The sequence below is a fragment of the Thamnophis sirtalis genome, unplaced genomic scaffold, assembly GCF_051295495.1.
Source record: "Thamnophis sirtalis isolate CommonGarterSnake01/CBP01778 unplaced genomic scaffold, rThaSir2_p1.2 scaffold_1, whole genome shotgun sequence".
NCBI classification, from domain to species: domain Eukaryota; kingdom Metazoa; phylum Chordata; class Lepidosauria; order Squamata; family Natricidae; genus Thamnophis; species Thamnophis sirtalis.
In genome coordinates, this window is record NW_028261381.1 from 39,400,051 (window position 1) to 39,422,160 (window position 22,110).

Sequence of the window (22,110 nt, forward strand, 5' to 3'; positions counted from 1 at the left end):
TAAACTACTTGTTTCTTAACTGGGTCCGTTTCATGCTTGCCAGATTTCAATGCTGAACGGTGAGTCCTGTTTTGTTTTGTACTGCTTATATGCACAAATTATAAATAGTATATGGCTGACCTTTTGGCATTTTGTTTTCTTTACTCCAATAAAACTATGGAAATCTGTTGCAGAAAGCAAACTATTCTGAACTGATGTCACAAATCAGCCATTTCCAAAGTGAAGTACAGTATGATTGAGTTGCAAAGTGTAAGGCTACAGATTCAGGCTATAAAACTCCAGAGATCCAACTGGATGGCAGCAAAGGGTGTTTCCTATATCTGGATTTTTGCAAACTTAGCATAGGGGCTATGGTTCTATACATATGTGTGTGTGTGAGAATGAAATCCGCTCAAAAGAAAAATGGGCTTTCAGCAGGAAGGCCTTGTAAGAAGACCTTGCAAGAAACAGGTATTGGCAAATGAAATGTCTTACTGATACAGAACATTGAAGAAAAACAACAATATCCCCCATGTTGAAACTCTGAATTAATACATTTTAGTTCCCTTTGGAAGCCAAACATATCTGATTTAATACTTCTCTCAAACTGTTGATTTGCAAAACAACTTAAAACACTTTTAGGAAATGGATTCTATATACTTTTAGACAAATAAATGAATACAAATGTAACTAATTCAATAATTAGAATATAGCACAAAGAATTATTCTCCTTGGTGTTTTTTTAAAATAACTGTTCAGCAAATGGTTTTATGATGACACTTTTATTCACCATATTGGAATCACTGAAAATTTTCACCTGCTGACCTTTCCAATAGTTCAATTTCCCTATTAAGTATTATTTGAATTCATTTTCCCCACCTCACCCCACTCAAAAATCCTTGTTATCCTTGGCAAAGGTTCTTACAAATAAATTCCCATGGAAGATTCATAGGCATCCCACTGATAGAGCAAACAGTTAAAGAAGAGGTGGATAAAGGGATGTACCAATAACCTCTTCAGCATCCTGCTTTTCTCCTACAATTTTTAAAATCTCCATAGATATTTGATTGTGCATAACTTCACAATAAAACCAACTTGCCTTCCAGTGGGTCATTTTGATCCCATGGTCAATTTGACACAGTACATGAAGCAGATCTGTAAATATACATGATTTAAGATACATGAAACAGAATTTAATCCTCCCATATATTTCAGCAGTCCCCACTAACTGCTGGTATCAGAAAGACTCTGTGCCTGTAACATACAGAATAACAGAGTTGGAAGGGACCTTATAGGTCATCTATTCCAACCCTCCACACCCAAGCAGGAGATCCTACACCATCTTCTTGGGTGTCTTTGCAAACAATCAGCGAAATGCCTGTCGAAAGGAATCAGAGCATATTAAATCCAGATGGGTGTTAAAACCCAGAAGACATCACCAATCTCTTTCCTACTGCTGCAAACCCGTTGCCTCTGATAGATATTACCATCATTTTGTGATGCTTTGCTAAGTCTTTTGAACAAATTGTACAACATCACACATTTTTCACTGTTTGTCATTAGGAGTTTATTCATTGATTCTGGTGAGATATAGATGAGATATAGAAGATCCTCTACCAATATTTTTTTTTTACCTTCAGCCTGCAGGAAGCGAAGGGCTGGCCTGATGGCATAGCACCCAACTTTGCCCTATACAACAATAATTAAGTATCAGTTTAAAGCAGACGGTTATTATTATTATTTTCTGCATGAGGCATAGCAGCTGCTGTATTTCAATCAGATGAGAAACCAATCCACCAGTGGTACTCCAACATCTAGAGACCAAGTAATTGACCTCTTTATGGAGCACTTGGACTAGGATTTGCCTGTGGCAAAAACTCAAGTGACAAGGGCAGTGGCCAGCAAGAGAAACACATTTATTCTCATGGTCCAGCTTTATGATGAAGCAAGGTATTCAGCTATTGATATATCTTCCCGTTCTCAGCATGGAAAGCATTTTCTCCAAGGATTCTTCTCGTGTAGACTCAGTGCCTGTGCTAGTCTCCTTTCCCCCAAACAGTACAACAGCACCAAATGTATAAATTAGCTGCTTTCTATCAGAATGTCCTATACAAAGTGATCTAGTCCAATGAGATTTTTTTCTTTTTTTTTTTAAGGAAAAGAAATAAAAGCAGAAAAGAACACACCAAAAGTCTACATGCCATAATCAATGCTTTCATAAAAAGCCCTTGTAAAATATTCATGAAGCAGTCTGGTGTTGAACAGGGGAAATCTGTTCAACATCTCACAATAATATACATCTTAATTGGCTACACTAATATCCATATAGGTTCCCAAAAGAAAGGGGGGTGTTGCAGAGAGAAAGAAGAAATAAATGTCAACTATCAAAGAGGATTCCCCTAGCTTCTTTAGGTATATTACATTCTAGTTATCATGCTACACAGTAAAAGCATTGCAGACTTAACAGAATAATGGAGTTGGAAGGGACCTTGGTGGTCTTCTAGTCCAACCCTCTGCTCAAGCAGCAGACCCTATCCATTCCAAATAAATGACTGTCCAATCTTTTCTTAAAAGCTTCCAGTGATGGAGTACACACAACTTCTGAAGGCAAGCTGTTCCACTGGTTAATTGTTCTCATTGTTAGGAAATTTCTACTTAGTTCTAGGTTGGTTTTCTCCTTAATTAGTTTCCATCTATTGTTTCTTGTCTTGCCTTCTGTTGGTTGAAGAATAGGTTGACTCCTCTCTTCTTTATGTTAGCCCCTCAAATATTTGATATCATGTCAGACTTAGTCCCCCCTGCCCTAGATTAGACATAAAATGGTGACCAAAACTGGATGCAGTATTCTAAGGGTGGTCTTATTAAGGCTTTATAAAGCAGTAAAAATACATCATGTGATCTTGATTCTAGCCCTCTCTTACTGCAACCTAGGATTGCTTAAGCTTTTTTGGCTGTTGCAACCATTTGGCCATTAAGATTTCAGAGAACTTCTATCTGGGCATTATGACCCCAAACCTCTCAACTCCACAGCTTTTGTTAATCGTCAAAAGAGAATCTATAAGAACATTCTAGAAAAATGGACCATTAGCTTCTTGCAAGTGCTTCTGCGGTTCTGAAGCTTGATATTGCCAGACCTGATACAAAGCTTTATTTATTTTCAGTGGCCTGCGGGGTGAGTTGAGGTGGGATGGGGGTACACAAAAGCAGTCAGCTAATCAGGTGGCTCTGTTATTTATTACTTGTTTATACCAAAATATTTTCATATATAAAATCCAAAGCTGGGGTGGACAGGTGCATGGTTGTATCATGAATAACTGTGGATGCATGCTTCAATTTATAGGCAAACAATTCCCTTTAGGTGTCTCTAACTGGGCACAATATTTGCATGCTACCTTTAGAAAAGGATATATCCAAAGCTCAAGGTATGTCAGCATTTCCATTACAGATAAAAAAATTCAATTACAGATTCAGAATTTATTATGTACACATGGAAATAGTACTTATAAAAGAGAGAAGGGTTTGTGTCTGAGGCTGTCAATACTGTGAAGGATTGGGTGATTATAAAGCAAATTAACAATACTTTTAAATGTGCATTCACTTATCTTTCCAATTAAATCCTTATTAAACAACTGCACAGACAGTAATGGTACTCCTGCAAAGCATGGATCAAGACAGTTTTATTGTAATTTTTACTTTGTAACAATTTATCAAGCAGTTATTTCTTTACTATTAAATCGTTTTGTTAATAAATATTCTCAGTTCACCAAAGTATTTGTAATTCTCATATTGCTTTATTTTGTTATGGCTACAGTTTGTATCTGAATGTTATATTAGATGCTGGACCCTCCTGGAATAATTTTATTTTATCACTAATTACTGTGGAAAATAAAATCGGCTATTATTAATACCAGGTGGCCTATTGCTTTATAAAGATCTGCCATTCTCTTTTAAAATCTCCCAGTTCTAATAATAATCTTTTTGTTTTTAAAGAAGGCATCATGTTCTTTGTAGATAATAAACACTGTCTTTTTTCTAAAAAAAAAAACAACAACAACCCAAAGTTTTTTCGTAATGAATGTATATAAATACTGCAAATGTGACAATTGATCTATAAACAGCATATATATCACTACTTCCATTCTCTGTCCTTCGGTTCATCACAAGAGACCATCCAGGCAGAAACCCAACATTTTTTACTGTTGCCTTTTTGTTACATTTGTTGTATTTAGCCTAATGGCTAAGATGTCTGCCTAATATGTAATATAGCCCAGGTTCAAATCCCAGTAAGGGTATGGCTAGCTGATGAGAGCTAAATAGCTTGAAATAGATCTATACTAGTCTCCCTTTATTTATTTATCAGCACAAATACAACAAATGTAACAAAAAGGCAACAGTAAAAAATATTGCTGGATGGTCTCTTGTGACAAGCCGAAGGACAGAGAATGGAAGTAGTGATCTTCCTCCCATATTTGGGCATACCGGGGGTTGTAAAATCTAATAGATACCTTTCACCCTGGCTTGGCTGATAACGGATAAGAACCTGTGGCCTAATGGCTAAGATGTCTGCCTAATATGTAATATAGCCCAGGTTCAAATCCCAGTAAGGGTATGGCTAGCTGATGAGAGCTAAATAGCTTGAAATAGATCTATACTAGTCTCCCTACACACACACACACACACACACACACACACACACACACACACACACATATATATATATATATATATATATATATATATATATATATATATATATATATATTACAGTTTTAAGGCAAGGGAGGACATTCAAAGGTCAGGTTTCTTTAGTCATGCTAAATATTTTGTAGTAAAAAATTTGATATACAGGTAATTAATATTTCATTAATTTTACATGTTAACCAACACTTAATAATAAACACTGTTTTTAAGTAGTTCTAAGATTTGTGAAAACATGACACATATGAACTCAGATTTCAAATACTTCCTATTTCTTGGGCGCCTCCTGCCTATTCACTCCCTCACACCTCAAGATACCATGCCCCATCTTGGAAAATTTAACACAAAAGGCAATTACTTATGTTTTCATAGATTATACCTATTACCGGTATCAATTAATCATTTATCTAATGGACTTATAAAGTAGAGGTAGTATTCAGCCAGTTCTGACAGGTTCTGGAGAACTGGTAGCAGAAATTTTGAGTAGTCCAGAGAACTGGCAAATAGGCGGGCCCCTCCCCAGTGCCTCCCAGCCGATCTTCTTTTGCTGCCCTGAACAGGAGAACGGAGGTGGAAAGCAGGTTAATGGAGTGAGGAGGGAATGGGAATTTTGCAGTATCCTTCCCCTGCCACGCCCACAATGCCACATCTACAAAGCCACGCCACCAAGCCACACCCACAGAACCGGTAGTAAAAAATTCAAATCCCATCACTGTAAAATACTCATTTATTTATTAGAAATCAGATTCTACTGGAAACCTATATAGTACAGAAATCTTTCTACGTATCTCTACCTTCATTTGTAAGCACTATCCCAGAAAAGGTTTGGAGAGAAAGGTTTCAGATATAGGGTAAATGAAAACAAGCAAACTAGGTTGGCAATCTGGGAATCCTTTTGGAATCTGCCTTGTCCTTGAATTTCCAAGTGGTGATGGTGACCCACATTTTGTTATCTGTGGGATAACAAAAATCATTAAAATATTCAAACAGTTCCTATTTCAAATCTAAATGAATGCAACATAAAATTATAATCAGGTCATTAAAGTGATTGGGGCATGTTGAGTTTTATAGACAGGATAACAGAATATAGCAAAATTGAAAGAAAGAAAATCTTACAAGTGTGACAAACATAACTGTATATAAAATACACCAGAATTTTCTGGATAGTTTGCCAACTAGGGAGTTATAAAGTGGGTCGTTGCATCCTTACAGTATGACAAGAAAAGAGTTACAGATTCAATGGATTCTTCTCACAAGCTCACAAACCCCTTAGTTCGTAAGGGATTTGTTTATTTTTTTAATTTATTTTTCTTGAAGAAGAGCTGTAGAGAGGATATGGAAATGTGCTAATGTGAGTGCTCTTGGGAATTTAGGAGTAATTATTTAGTTTAAGCATCTTGACTACTTAGGACAGATTGATCCAATCCCTAGAATATTGCCGAAATACAGAAAAAGGATTCATAGCCTATCATCAGAATGTTCTTTCTCTAGTGTTGTGTTGGTTTTTTTTTTTTTGCAAGAATATCCAGTTAAAAATATCTTGATTTCTCATTGTCCACCATGCAAAGAATCTAGACCTTCTGGGAAGAAAACTCACAAACAAACTTTGAGCAGTCGGGCACAAATCCATGTACTTTCTTCTACTTTAGACAGACATGCCTCCTTCTTTAATATTGCATTAGGTACACTGCCAGGATAATGTATTTATTTATTTAATACTAGCTGTACCCGGCCACGCATTGCTGTGGCCCAGTCTAGTTAAATGGAAAAGAAAAGAGAAAGCACAAGTTTCTAATATGTTTAATTTCACAATGCCTGTGGGTATACAATATTTTTTGTTGTTCCATTGTCTGTACAGATATAGAGATTGTTGGTTTGCTAACTCTAGAACATGCAACATATAATTGTCCATGTGATAAACAATTCTCAATTGCTGGAAAGACATTGGACTGGGCACATTTACCAACAGCATGCAAAGAAAGAAACATTCCCAGGGTGGTTCCCTCCAGGCAGGGTGAGCAGCAAGGTTTGTGAGGGTCTTGCCCATGTGGCGGGCCCTGCCACTCACTGCACCAGCCACAGCTCCCCAGCAGAGGCAGCCCCCACATGGAAGTGAGCCATGGTGGCCCCTGCAAGCCTGGCGCTCTCCAAGCTCCCCATGATGGGCAGACTCCGGAATGACGGGCTGGATGGGGCCCCTCCGGACATAAATGGGGGACCCCAGCATGGGAGGGAGGCTGGAGGTGTCCCCTGAGGGCATAGTGGGGCGGCGGGTGGGGGCTGCCACTGGTCAGGCCTCGGGGCTGCTGGGCCAGGTGAGGCTGGTTGGGGGAGATTGCGCTGGGGATGTTGGCTTGATGGAAGTTGTTGAGCGTCTCCTTGGAGGAGCTGAGCTCGAGCTCCCCCAAGTCGGTGGCCTGAGAGAGCGAGACATCCAGGATCTTGGAGGAGGAGAAGTCATCGGTGTGTGACTAGTCCAGGTCGTCGTAGCTCTCTGTGTCTTCGGCAATGCTGTTGTTGGAGTTGAGGCTGGCTTAGATCTGTGCCGGGGTCACACTGGTGATCTGGAAGCTGCTCTTCTTCTTCAACTGGGCACCCGCCGGACCCCCGAAGCATCCTCCTCCCTGTGAGAGTAGTGCCAGGCTCTGCAGCGGAGGCACCCCAGGAGGGCAGGAGGAGACCAAGATGGAGGCGGCAGCAGAGGCTGGGGGAGGCAATGGCGGCTGGGCCAGCAGGCCAGGCAGGAAGTCCTCCAAGCCAGCGCTGCTGCTGCTGCTGCTGCTGCTGCCAGCCCACCAAGGCAGCGTCGTGGGCTGCGCCATCTTCTTCCTCTCCAGTGTCTCCGCTGCTGAGTCAGGCTGCTGCTGCTGCTGCTGCTGCATTGGGGCTGGCAGGAGGAAGGTCCGACGCCGCCACCAATGATGACGACGCCTCCCTCAGGCGCCAGCCCAGCCAGACTGAGGAGGAGAGGAGAAGGAGGCGGCTGATGCCCCCGACCCAGCTTCCCTCAGTGGTGGCGGTGAGAGGAGGTGGCCAGCATTCCCTGAGGAGCAGGAGGAGGAAGAGGAGAAAGGAGCCGCCCCTGGCGACGCGGATGCGAGGCAGCCCCCACCGGCCACGACCCCATCCAGAGATGCTGCCACCACTGCACGCGCTGCCTCACTGGGCACCCAGCGGTTGCCTCAGCCCTGCTGCGCCTCAAGCTGACACCGACACCGCCGCTCCATCGGAGATGCCTTGGCGAGGCCGTAGCTGGCTCGCTGTGAGGGGGTATGTGGAGAGCACACACGGCCAGCTGGGCTGAGGAGACACTCCACCTCCTCTGGAGCTCCACTGGGCTGGGCGGGGGGAGGCTGGCTTAAGGATAGGGGGAGGCAGCCGAGGGATGGCACAGGTGCCACCCCGCTGCAAACAGCAAATGCCCGATGGGAGGGGAGGGGAAAGAGTGGAGAGGGAGGCCAAAGGGCTTTGGCTCCCCTTGGCGGAAATGGCCAAAGCTCATCAGAGGAGGGGCGGAAAGGGGAAAGGGTGTGGCCGCAGCCCAGCCACATATATAAAGGGACCGTTGGGACCAAGCTGGAGAGGGACCGAATTGTTCCGAATATACTATACTCACGAAATGAACACTATGGTAAATGACACAGCTCAATTCCAATGTAATGTCATAGGAAATAATTAAATCAAAATGAAAATAAATCGAAATCTATGAAAATTCAATATAACAATGCTATTGGAAACATTGAAATGGAGTCGTGAAATAAATGACACAGCTCAATTCCAATGCAATGTCATATGAAATAATTAAATCAAAATGAAAATAAATCGAAATCTATGAAAATTCAATATAACAATGCTATTGGAAACATTGAAATGGAGTCGTGAAATAAATGACACAGCTCAATTCCAATGCAATGTCATATGAAATAATTAAATCAAAATGAAAATAATTCAAAATCTATGAAAATTCAATATAACAATGCTATCAGAAACATTGAAATGGAGTCGTTGCCTTTACGTCCAACAGATGGATCTGGTTTTCAAAAAAGCATGTTTTTACCTGTCACAGGTGTGACATCTATATAATATAGGTATATAAAAACATGTGCATTATCGAATGCAACGTTGTGTCAAAATTTCAAAGCAATCGGTGAAGAACTTCCGGAGATTTAAGATTTTGAACAAATGACCATTTACATTTGTATTTATATAGAAGATGGCCACCATCTCAATATGTGACTTGGGGTGACTATCAATTAAAGACTGTGTAAAAGCAGTAAGCAAAACTATAAATAATATACATAGAAGCTGAGAAACTAATGACCCTAATAAACTCCTAGTTAACATATCAAAGAAATTGACTCACCTACACCATCGGGGCCTCAGACTTATTGTCTCTTTTAGCCACTGTGTCCATGTAGAACAGACTGGCTTGAAGTTTAGCTCCCTATCGAGAATAAATCCAATTCTAAGAAGAACAGGAACCTACCTCACCCCATTCCTAAGAGGTCTTTAAGGGGCGTGCATAAGCGCACCAGCGTACCTATCCTAATATTCCCTTGTATTCATTTCATGTATATATAATAATGTTTATACATATCTGTTATCTAACTAATCTTGAGGAAATAAAATAAATAAATATTCTTACTACTTGGTTGCAAAAAAAAAATGGACAGCTATCTAGAAAATATTTTAGATGAAAATGGCAAATTTCATGACCTTATGGGATAAACCATTTTAGGAAGATCTGGCACTAGCACAATCTGAGAATTCAGTGGGGTAGTTAATGCTGATTTGGTGGCTATAAAAGTTAGCCTATTACAGCTCCTTGTGGTTCACTTACTTATTTACCTACTTACTTGTTTATTTCTTTACTTATTTATTTATATTTGTATCCTGCCTTAATTATTTTTACAAAAATTTCAAGGTAGCAAACATATCTAGCGCACCTTCCTCCTCCTGTTTTCCCCACAACACCTTGTGAGGTTGGTTGGTCTGAGAGAGAATGACTGGCCCAAATTATATCCTTAGATTGGCAGGCAAGTCAAGGAGACCTTACACTGAAATCAGAGGGGGTGAACAACACAGCACCTGTGCAGTTAGGCAAATAGTAACACTTTCTGCGTCAATGGCAAAACTGGTCCTATCTTGGTTGCAACACAACTAATCTATGAGAATACACTATACAAATTCCTGAGGATTTGGGACAGCATGTAGCTAACCAGAATATTACATTGAGACCATTGGTGGGTTTCAAAAATTGTTCGAACCTACTCTGTGGGTGTGGCCTCCTTTGTGGGAGTGGCTTGCCAACCCATGTGACCGGATATGAAGATGCCGACGACACTTGTCAGAACCACCTTAAATTACCTCACACACAGCACTGGCATGCATAAGAATATGATGTAAACTTGTTTTTTAAAAGGCATCTTTGGTTTGCATTAAAACAACTTCAACACACGCAATGTTCTGATTGCACCACAAACGCAGTAGTCATCCTTACCTTTCACAGAGGCACTGAGTTTTATAAATATGAGCATGATAGTGTAGAATAATCATACCCAAGGACCAGTGGTGGGTTTCAAAATTTTTTGGAACCTCTTCTGTAGGTGTGGCCTGCTTTCCGGGTCCACTGGTGGAACCTCTTCTAACCGATTCAGTAGATTTGATGAACCGGTTCTACCGAATAGGTGCGAACTGGTAGGAACCCACGTCTGATTGAGACCTAATCACATTTCTCTTAATACCTAGCTTATTGTTATTTTCCAGAATTATAGTAAAATATTCATTTCACATTTTAATGTCCTAAGTTATTTAAGCCTTGATTGTCTGGCTGTTATTATGGGCCTGCCCAGATAAGAAGACCTACAAGAGTGAGAACGATTTAAACAAATGCCCGCTTACTATTTATATGGGAGAATGTTCACTCCTAAATCATTTCCAAGCCCCTCCCCTGCATTTGAATCCTGCATTTTAATTATTTTACTCTTGTTTTTAACTTTTTTATTATATATTTATGTGTTCTTCCCCCCCCCCCAACCCCCCCGGCCTGTGAATAAACCAGAACACAGGCTTGGCTGTTTGCCACTGTTCAATTACTGAGATAATGAATCCTTTGGCTGAGGACCCAGGCAACTCACGTTCAATAGAGTAACTCTGCAGCAACTCAGATAGTTCAAATGAACAGACACGGCTAGAATACACAGATAGATTTTCTTAACGACTAATTCGAACGGTTGTTTCCTGCAAATGTCCCCTCCCAATGCCTCACCTATAATCACTCTTGGGAGGGGCCAATCAACAACCAGCTGTTCTTAATCATATTCTGTGAGTCTGCCTACAGAGTTGCTGATTCCGTTTCTCCGCCATTCTCAATCTAGCATCAGGGACAAACTGCCTTTGATCCTCCCCACTACTCCATGCATCAGGCACCTCCTGGTGGCCAACTAGCTTCTCTGAGTCTGAAGCCTGCCCAGGGTCCTCCACATCATCCAGGGCAGACTCATATGGTTCCTCGCTATCCGAGTCCATCAGCAGCTCAACCAGATCCTGCTGTGCCACAACATTTATGTATAGCTTTTATATTTTTATATCTACGTGTACACCCCCAGAGTCACTCTATGAGGGACACAGGCAGTCTCTAAATATGATAAATGAAGAACCAAAACTGATTTGTTTTGGAGTTCTGATTAGCCTGAAATTTATGCCCTCAACAAAGAATGCCAAGTGATATATTTTTAATTTAGCATTGTAAAAGTTTTAAACCATGTTTTAACATTATAAAATAGTTATTTTAAGTTTTTAGTTTGTAATTATTGAATTATATTTTAATTGCATTTTAATTAAATTGTTTTGTGTTTTATTCTTTTTTATTGGCTCCTTGAAGGCAGTTTTGGGGTAGGAGGGTTGGGTATTAAAAAATCTAATAACTAGCTTACCAAATAAATGGTAGCAATCAGTATATTCCCAATCCAATACAAGCTGTAGAATACATTTGTTGTCCTCAATTTTTAAAAACAAGCTCATTCACTTGGTGAAATTGCACCTCTTAGCCTTCCTTCCCAATTGTTCTTGATTTTTCAATATAATATTCAACAGCATAGGCATGAGCTGATATGAATCCTATTTTTCCCCAATGGTCAATCACACAGTTTGTATATAGGCTAAATATCATTGCTGATGAAACAGCATAAATGAATAATTATTTCAATTCCAGTTCCTCTAATTTTTCCCATTTCACTTTTCTTCTCATCTGCTACCATTGTTTGAATATTTTCCAAAATATTTCTATTTTTCAATAGTCTATGCATGTTATGCTTGCTTTCCTCAGTGTGTGTGTGTATGTGTGTGTGTACACACACACATACATACACACACATACTGGCATCTCAACTCATATGGATATTCATATTCAAAGTCACTTTTACTGACATTTTGCTTTAAAACATTTATTACACTTAAAATATTGTCACTAAGATTCTTTTTAGGCGTCGTATATATCTGGATCACTTTAGATGCCATGAATAAATAACTGCACACAGTATTAAAATGTATTAAAATATATTGTAATATTGATATCTTGTAATCAAGATATTTTTATTTTGAATAGAGAAAATATATAAAACATGATGGTGCCACTGAGATTTTTTTTAAAGAATAGCATCAGTGACTTTCTATATATACATAAAACTAATGTATTGACTCTCTTATAGCCACTGTATAGCCACAAATATGAAACAGTCATAGCAATAATCATAAGAAAAGATCAAATAAATAGAAGTGATTTCATTGACTTTTCCATATATACTTGAAACATATTTTAAAGAATGTGTATTATATGTATAGGTATAGGTATAGGTGTAGGAATAGGTATAGGTATGTGTTCTGACCCCCTCCTCCATCCAGTAACGAATGCTGAGACAATCTTAACTGGAATGTACTTTAATAGTAAGACACCAAAACCTCGGTGGCTGAAAGCCAAGCAGAACAAACAGATAAGGACCTTGGCAGCAACTCAGACAAACCTTGGCAGCAATTCAGACAAACCCTGGCAGCAATCCAGTCTGCCAAGCTAGGTACAAAAGTTCTCCAACTTTTAATCACTGCGTTGACTTCTGCAAAGAGGGGCGTGTGCACAAGTAGCCTTTTTATAGTCTGGAGAGGAGCCTAATGACCATCAGCTGAGTGCAATTACCTCCTGTAATTGCGTAATTGTTCCTGACGCCTACTAGCTCTTCGATGGCGTGCATCCAGGAACAACTCACTACTGGCAACCGGCTCACTCTCCCTTCTCTCCTCCCCACTGGTCCAAGGCTCACGTACCTCCTGGTGGCCAACTAGCCTCTCTGCACCCTGCTTGGAGTCAGAACCCTGTCCAGGGTCCTCCACATCCTCCAGAGCTGACTCATAGGGCCCCTCGCTGTCGGAGTCTGGTGGCAGCTCCAACAGCTCCTGCTGGGCCACAACAGGTATGTATAGGTATGTATAGGTATGTACATTGTAGGAAGGAATAATAAATATATAGTTTCTTACAGGAGCTCCTCCATAACAGACAATGAAGAGAACAATAAACAAAACAATTTTGCCATTCCATACGTTGCAGAAATATTAGAAAAGATCAGGAGGATCTTCAGCCAACACAACATACCTGCACACTTCAAACCCAAGAATAAACTAAGGCAGAAGCTTGTCCACCCCAAGGATAAAACACACAGGCACAAACTGAGCAACATGGTATGTACAGTACAATGCATTGAGTCATGTACAGATCTGTACATTGGGAAAACAAAACAACCATTTCATAAATGCATGGCACAACATAGGAAAACAAACCCATCAGGACTAGATTCAGCAGTCCATATTCTTTTAAAAGACAAAGACCATTCTTTTGAAGTCAGCAAAGTCCACATTTTGGACAGAGAGGACCACTGATTTAAAAGAGGGGTCAAAGAGGCCATCTATATCAAATTTGAATAGCACTCTCTCAACAGAGGGGGAGAGATATGACATTATCTATCTTCAGTCTACAACACAGTCCTTTCAACACTTTCAAGAAGGTTCCACACCCATTTGCACTACTCAGGTGACCCTGGTGATATAGATAAACCTCCAGGTGACCTTACCAACTTGCTAAAAGAATGCAAATGACCAGCTGTCTGCAAGGAGTATAGATACTTCCATTTCCCACCATCCAGTCAGAGCTGAAGAAGCTTCAAAGAAAAATCAGAGAGTCCAGTTGCTTCTTGAAAAAGCACCTATGGGACAACCATGACCTGGATGACTGAGAATCTCCATAGACAAGATACAACTGATTTTTGTCTTAGGCATCTTGGAATATTCTGGTCCTTGTCTCCACTGAATGAATTAGAATGACAAGTATTATTTTATTCTGAATATAAAGCAATGAAAGAAATACTTATTTCGGGAAATATGTTTTATGTCAACCTACACTGGTTCAGTGCTCTCAATAACTACAATGATTAGGTATGATGGGAAGTCTAATCTCAGATACCCGAAGTGTAGCATATTGGAGAAATTTATTTATTTAAGGTGAAGGATCTAAATGAAATGAAATGACATAGCAGAGATTCTGTGAGAGTGTAATAAATATAATTTTATACTTGTATACATGTTGCTCCTTCTCCTACTATTTAATTGGTCTTTTGCCTTTAAGTTGAACTATATCTAAGGATTTAATAACAAAAAATACTTAGAATTATTTAAACCTTCCATCTCTTAATTGTATTCTAATGCTTCCATTTTATCCCATACAAATGATAACACCAGTGGCATTAGTATATTCCAATGCTAAAGTCCTTTGCCTTTTAATTAGGAAGGTTACCCAATAACATTTACCAATCACTCTCTTTAAACATCTGGACTTCAATAAAAAATTCTTTCATTAAATCAGTGTGCTACTGTATTTTTTGTCAAAGATGCTTTTCTTTCAGGTCTAATGATCATTTCATATCTAGCAGAACATTTTACATAATGGCTAGTTGGGATCTGTATGAGTCTACAAGACCATTAATTAAATCCTTAAAAATCTGTTTTCTTATGATCTACAATTGGTTTGTACATGCGTGGAAGATCAAGTACATCTGTTTTTTTTTAGTATTGCTGAATTTGTACATATGTGCAAAAATAGCAGATTTATTTTTAGTGAAGTCACACTACAGCTTAAATTTATCTTGACTATTTTTTTTGTAATTTTTTCCTATCACACTATTTCTAAGTACCCTTGTTCATCTCCCAATTCTGACAATCCTTTCATGTCCAGACCTCTTTACACTTTGCAGTTGAGTCTGCAATATAGCAATAGCACTCAGACTTATATAGCACTTCACAATGCTTTATAGCCCTCTCTAAGAGGTTTACAGAGTCAGCCTATTGCCTCCAACGATCTGGGTCCTCATTTTACAGACCTCGGAAGGATGGAAGGCTGAATCAACCTTGAATCAGTGAGGATTGAACTCCTGGCAATGGGCAATAACTCCTGCAATACTACATTCTAACCACTGCACCATTATGCCTCTTTATCTTTATCAGTATTTTATCTCCGAAAAGTCCAGATTTCTGTTTGCCTTTTTTTAATTTTTCTTTTTCTATAAAATTTGATTATTGCATCTCTCTTCCAAACTATTCTTAGATATGGACTGTATCTGTTCACTTCTTCTCCTCTCTCTTTTTAAAATGCCACTCATCATTCTGTACCATTAATGCACCAGAGCTTCTAAAATCCATTGTATTGTCATTTCAGACTGATAAGTACTAAACAAAACATCGTGGGGTAAAGGAATCACTTACCTTGATTGACAACAAATCGTAACTTCTGTATCGTTGCCAGATTGCCGCTGACTCTGTATATTCCATCAACATCCAGACCTGGAAAATGAAGACATACTTTATATTGGTTCGGTGAGTATTATGCTGTCTGTCAAGAAACTATAACTGCTGTGACAAATAAAGAGAAATATATACTTCTGTGAACTCCTTGATAATAATTCACCCGATATTCTGTAATGCTTTTCTCCCTCTGGCCTTTTGGATGTCCTGGATTATGTGTTACAGTTCCAATTACACTTTAACACTAGCTGTTCTCCCTAGGACAACACCTGAAGGACTATATAGTGACTGTATTTTCTTGAAGCAAAGAAAAAAGAAACATCAAATGTCAAACAATTACACGTGGAATTTGGCCTCTTCATATAAACTCAGTACCTTTGGATCACTGTGTACTATATGATATGATACCATTATCAATATATACTAATTTGGATAGCCCTCTGTGGACACTAACCAGAAATATAAAATCTGATCTTTCACTTGCATTAACAGAACATAAATAGCACATTGATACTTTTTTCAGCCTTTTCCTATTACAAATCCTTATTCACAATGTAACTATCATTAAGGGATATTCATGGTGATATTAACAATGATTAATTTTAACGTAATTTCTTCTGAACCAATTTATTATTTAAATAGATAAAAAATAAATTTAGATTTAGGCAGTTATCATCTGCTTTTCTAATCTAGTTTTTAAAAGAACCTTATAAATCATTGTTTAGGTCATTGGATGTAGTTAAGATACAAAAAAAAATGGTTTGGAGAGAAATATCAGTGAATGTCATCATCAAATATGTAATGATTAAAATCCTGTTTCTGCCTCAGTTGAGTGAATCAGAGTTTGATAATCTTTCTTGAACTATTCTAAATATAGGTGAAGGTATCTGACAGATTTCAAATATATTTGTCCAGCCAGGTTATATTAACATTTTTGTATAAACCTTTTGCAATGTTACTAAGTATGACTTTAGCAATATACACAGGTAGTCCTTGGATTACAACAGTTCATTTAGTGACTGCTCAAAGTTACAACATCACTAAAAAAGTGACATGACCATTTTTCACACTACAACCATTGCAGTATCCCCATGGTCATGTGACCAAAATTTAGAGAGTTGGTAATTGACTCACATTTATGATGGTTGCAGTGTCCTGGGGTCATGTGATCCCCTATTGTGCCCTGACAAGTAAACTCAATGGGGAAACCAGATTTGGTTAACAAAAATGTAACAACTGCCATGATTCAGTTAAAAACTGTGGCAAGACAGGTCATAAAGGGGAGCATAATTCACTTAACAATTTTGATCATACATTAAGACTACCTGTAGAAGATATTATATTTTTAAGAATGTTCTTTAAATATTTTGTAAAATAGTTCCAGTTAGGAAATCTTTGGGATATTATTCAATATGGCAGCTTGAAGATAAAAGTTGAAACAATGCATCTGCTAGAATGAATATACACCATGTATTTTCTGGTTTAAATATGTCAACAGTGAAAACCAAACTATCCAATATAAATCAGTGAATTTGGATATCCTTTTTATGGCTGCATAATCCTGGCTGGATTAGAAATTACTTATTTTGGAAAACGTTTTGGGCCTATTGTTTGCATATGTTTGAAGGAGAAAGGGGGAGAGTACATATTTTTAAAAATGGCTGATCTTAGACATTAAACTTCTGAACAATTTTCAGAGAAAATACTTCAACTTCAAAGCAGACTTTTATCTAGAATGAAAACTATCCAACGGTCAGGGTTTCTTCATGATAGAGCTTAAAATAGTTAAGGGAATAAAAGATAAAACAAGCGTAGATTCAACATTTGTAAATTTACAGATGGCATTAATGTTGGTGGTAAACACTATTCTATCATGACACCCACTCACTACCATAAAATCCAATTTCTAGTTTAATATATGCTGACTATTTGATGTTTCAAAAAGGTGTTTATCACTAAGACATATTTTTAGCCTTTCCTTAGAGCACATCGCTGTTTACCCTCCTTTTTTATTTGAAGGAGCTTTAGATAATATGAACAACCCCCATTCCCAACCCAGGGACCATAATCCAAATTGTATTCAAGGTTTCAGTCAAGGAAAAATGCAGCTGTTGCAACTTATTCCCACCATAAATCTTAGAAGCTTTCCACTTTATATCTAGGATAACGATTAAATATTATTTTTCTTTCCAATGCCATATATATATATATATATATATATATATATATATATATATATATATATATATATATATATATATATATATATATATATATATATATATATATATATATATATATATATATATATATATATATATATATATATATATATACACACACACACATACATACACACTCTTATTTTATATAATTTATGATTTGCAAACCATGACATTCATTTTCAATTTATTTCTATGTTTAGTTAATTCTTCCACTTAAACATATCTTCTAGGACACTTGTATAAGCTTTTACATTTTAGCTCATCACATTTAATACACAGTGTATATTATTAAGCAGCTGTCTATCCTTCCAACTTTAAAAGTACACAGGTGGGTAGAAGTTGAATTGTGATCCCTGAACCTTCTTCAGCATTAAGATTCAGAGGAAAATAGTTATTTGGTAGCTACATGGCAACATTTTCAAAATAAATCTGGCCATACAAAGTTGACCTAACCTATGAAACAGGAGCAAAAATAATGCAGTGTCTTTCTATGCAACTGATCTGCCTATGCTGCATCTTCTGGTCTCCTAAAACTTCATTAAGCATTTTCAACCAATAACAATTTTTCTCTTCCACACCAGAAAGTACACTTTTAGTCAATCTTCATTACGGGTAATTTTTCTTTCTTCAGTCTCCTTCCCAGTGCATAATGATATGATGTTTTATTCACTGTATATGAGCCAAGAAAAATGGCAATCATAGAAACGGTGGAATTGAACAAGCACCAACTACGCATTTACCTGTGCACTTATACTAAGATTTGCAAATCAGCTTTGCTGGAGCCTTAAATTTGCTTTTCTACATTGTCCTGCTTTTGTCAAGAGCGAAGTTTTCATTTCAATAAAAAGCACTGTTGATAACAGCAATGTCAGAAGGTGTCCATGAAGAGCTGGTTATGCCAACTGACATGGCATATGCTCTGTATGTGTCTTGTGTCATTAGTAGTCCCCCCCACAATAATTTAGAAGTGGTTCTAGTAAATATATCTCATTATTTAAAAAGAAAAAGAAAAGAAAGGGGGGCGGGAAAGGACAGAAAACACTTGAGGGTGGTTTTCAAGGTTTTTCTTTTTTTCAGCTAAACAAAATGACTTCATTGTTTCCAAACTCCATTTTCTTTTAAACATTAGCTGGGATGACTGAGGCCGAGGAATGTGGGAAAATGGATTCCCAAGCCATGTCTATCCCTTCTAATTCTGAGCTGCAGTTTTTGGCTTGGCTTGAATCACATCCTCACATTTCAGTATGGATCTCAGTGTAAAATGATATTTTCTAAACATTTTTTTCACTCATCATGGGATAAGAAACAAAGGAATTCTACCCTTTCAACAAAATTCTTCTTCTTCACGCCCTCCTCATCCTCCTTGTCTTTTTTTAAAAAAAACAAAGGAATAAGAAAATTTTGTTTTGAAATGAATTGTGGAGAGGGAAAATGCTTTCAAACGAGCTGTTCTTGTTTTTTTTTTTTTAAAGGGTCCGCTGTTTGTAAATCTTGTCATCTATGTATCAGAAATTCCAGCTATTTTTCATCTGTTTGGCTTGAAACTGCTAGGAGGCAGGGCATAAAAATTAGATGATTCTAATCAGCATGCTGCTGAAGACAAGTTTTGCTACGGGAGAGAAAAATCATATGCTTAAAACAGATGCTTAAAACCAAACTTTTTTGGTTCACAGAAACCCTTAGTGCCTCTGAATTTTTTTCACAGTATTTCTAGACCAAAAGACCTTTGAAAGCCCATCTTAGCACAGATGTGACATTGCAAATGGATGTCACAAAACCCAGCATTGCAAATGGACATTACAAAAATTTAAAATATCCTGTGGTGCTCTTGTGAATTTCTTCTGTTGCCCCAGAATGCTGCAGCATACACTTTGGCAACTACACATGTAAAACTTTTTCCATCACAAACAATGAGCAATATTATTTAAACATCACTCTTAACTGTTTACTTCTGAAATAAAGAAGCTTTCTGACAACACTATACTTAACCTAAAAAAAAACCCAGAGATGTCAAATGTTCCATTTAATAGGGGTTGACATTTTATCACTTTTTAAATTAATTTTGTATGCATCTACTCTCATTGTCCAAATTAGTTTGTAGAGCATAGTAATATAAGTAATAATAATAAAAAATATTGCTTTCATGCTAAAATTGTTTCCATGAGATGATGACAAATCTGCTTTAGGACTAATATATAGCCTCCAATAATACCCTTATATACTTGAATAAATAAATAAAAAACCTTAATACTATTATTACATATTAGTTTGGGATGTAGTAAAATTAACTGCAAATTTTGCAACTTTATATTGATTGATCAAATGAGTCATATTGCTCAAACAACAGTGTAATATTAATTTCTTTGCAAATAATTAAAAAGGCACATATTTCTGGGGGGGGGGGGGACAATAGCAAGTGCAGCTACTGTCAAAGCAGCCAATCAGAACAACTCTTCCATTCCTTCACCCAAGAAAACTGGAATGTATTTTAAATTCTTTTGACACCATTATTATTCCATCAACTCACTAGGTCACTGACTGTCCTTTCTGTCATTCCTGGTGAAGGTTCATACTGAGCTAGAAATAGGACTACACAGAGAAAGCTACCTGCCTTGCAAACCAAGGGGTCTAATGTGGTCCATACAAAGCTGTCAAAGATCCTTTCCCCTTTCCACACCTCAGTGACATTGAACATTTTCCAAGTTGGTTACACGGTAGGCAGCTATATAAATATTAGAGAGAGACAGAGAGAAAAATACACACACACACACACACACACACACACACACATACACAGGGAGGGAGGGAGAGGGAGACAGACAGACAGATAGACAGACAGACACAGACAGATAGACAGACAGAAAAAATAGGAATGTTACTGTCTACTGTTACTGTCCTTGTTCAAGGCACAGGTGCTTTATCTAGTCATAAGCTGTAGAGATGTTATTTGTTTATTGATAGGGCTGGTGCAGTAGAGATGAAACCAAGAGAAAAGAAGAGAAGAGAAGGAAAGGGTAAGGAAGGGAAAAGGAAAGAAAAGGAAAGGAAAGGAAAGGAAAGGAAAGGAAAGGAAAGGAAAGGAAAGGAAAGGAAAAAAATCAATTACGGTACACCAAGCCTGAAGGCAGCCTGTAAGAAATGCATACACTTAGTTTTCTGGAGTTTCCACTCTTGGTGTTCTTGTGACCTGAAGCATAGGAAAATGCCCATGGTCAATATGTGACTTGTACCATGAGATTCCCTGTCTTCTTTTCTCCTCTGTATCTATATATGACTCTAGGAAACTTATGGTCATAGAAGACACAGCCAATAGAGCTTTCTTCTTTTCACATCACTTCGTACCAATTGCACAGAGGAAGTGGAGTCTTCTGATGTAAGACAATATGCTCAGACCATGTATGGTTGATCCAAAAAACATCTACTTCATATGCCCAAGACATTTTTCCCTTTCCTGCTTGTTTTCATAAGCAAAATGATAATATTCCATACATACACAGCAGTAGTATAGCAAATATAGAAAGGCATTTTTCTTCAGGTAACCTGGTCACCACCATTGCTATTTAGGGCAATTAGAAAAAAAATTAACTTCTTGACTTGAAATGTTACCCATATTTTCTATCTCTTTGCAAGCCATTGTAGCCCAATAAAGGCAACAAGTGAATAAACTACCAAAAGGAAAGCAATTAGTGAACCAATTGTAGAAATAAGCTTTGACAGCGACAATTCCAGCAATAAAGAAAGATATCATTTTGAAGTTATAGAGCACAATGTATAAAAATCTGGCAGAACTTTTTCAAAATCCAGTCACGAATGACTGTAAAATATTGGTAGGAAAAATGGTTAACCATCACAACCTCAATAAGAGGCATTTCGAAAACAGCCACTAAACAGAGTGTATTACAGAACTCTAATGCAGAAGTTCCAAGCTGATAGATAAAAATAGTTAGATCACTAAGTAACCAAGAAGAGAAAGTATAAGAATAGTAAACTTCTGACCACACACAGATGGAAACTGGGCACATCCCAGACAGCAGTGAGATATAACCCTCAGCTGGGGATTTGCTATATGCCAACTGGGAGGAGTTAAATATATCAGTCAAAGAACAGAACACATTAAATCTGATTTTATTCTGTTGGGCATTTTCTTCCTCTGCAGCCACACACAGTTCAGCAGCAGGGTAGCACAATTTTTATTTATTGCCCTAGAAAAATCTCTCCTCTTATTTCTTCTGTTACAGATTAATGGCATGAAATAGTTAAGGAAGATTTTTAAAAATAATAATAATGCTAGATTATATATGTCATGAAGGAATATTCTTCGTGTATGCTTCTGTGTAATCCATTTACCTCCTTATAGATCCTTCAA

The 22,110-nt window shown here is 37.8% G+C and overlaps 1 protein-coding gene across 1 annotated transcript in view; it reads right to left on the reverse strand.

Moving 5' to 3' along the window:
* ARHGAP15 (Rho GTPase activating protein 15) overlaps positions 1–22,110 on the reverse strand; it is a 464,603-nt gene that overhangs the window by 131,350 nt on the left and 311,143 nt on the right. Inside the window, exon 11 of the mRNA XM_087711786.1 lies at positions 15,481–15,558. Coding sequence (XP_087567912.1) covers positions 15,481–15,558 — 78 coding nt within the window. The remainder of the gene's footprint in view (positions 1–15,480; positions 15,559–22,110) is intronic.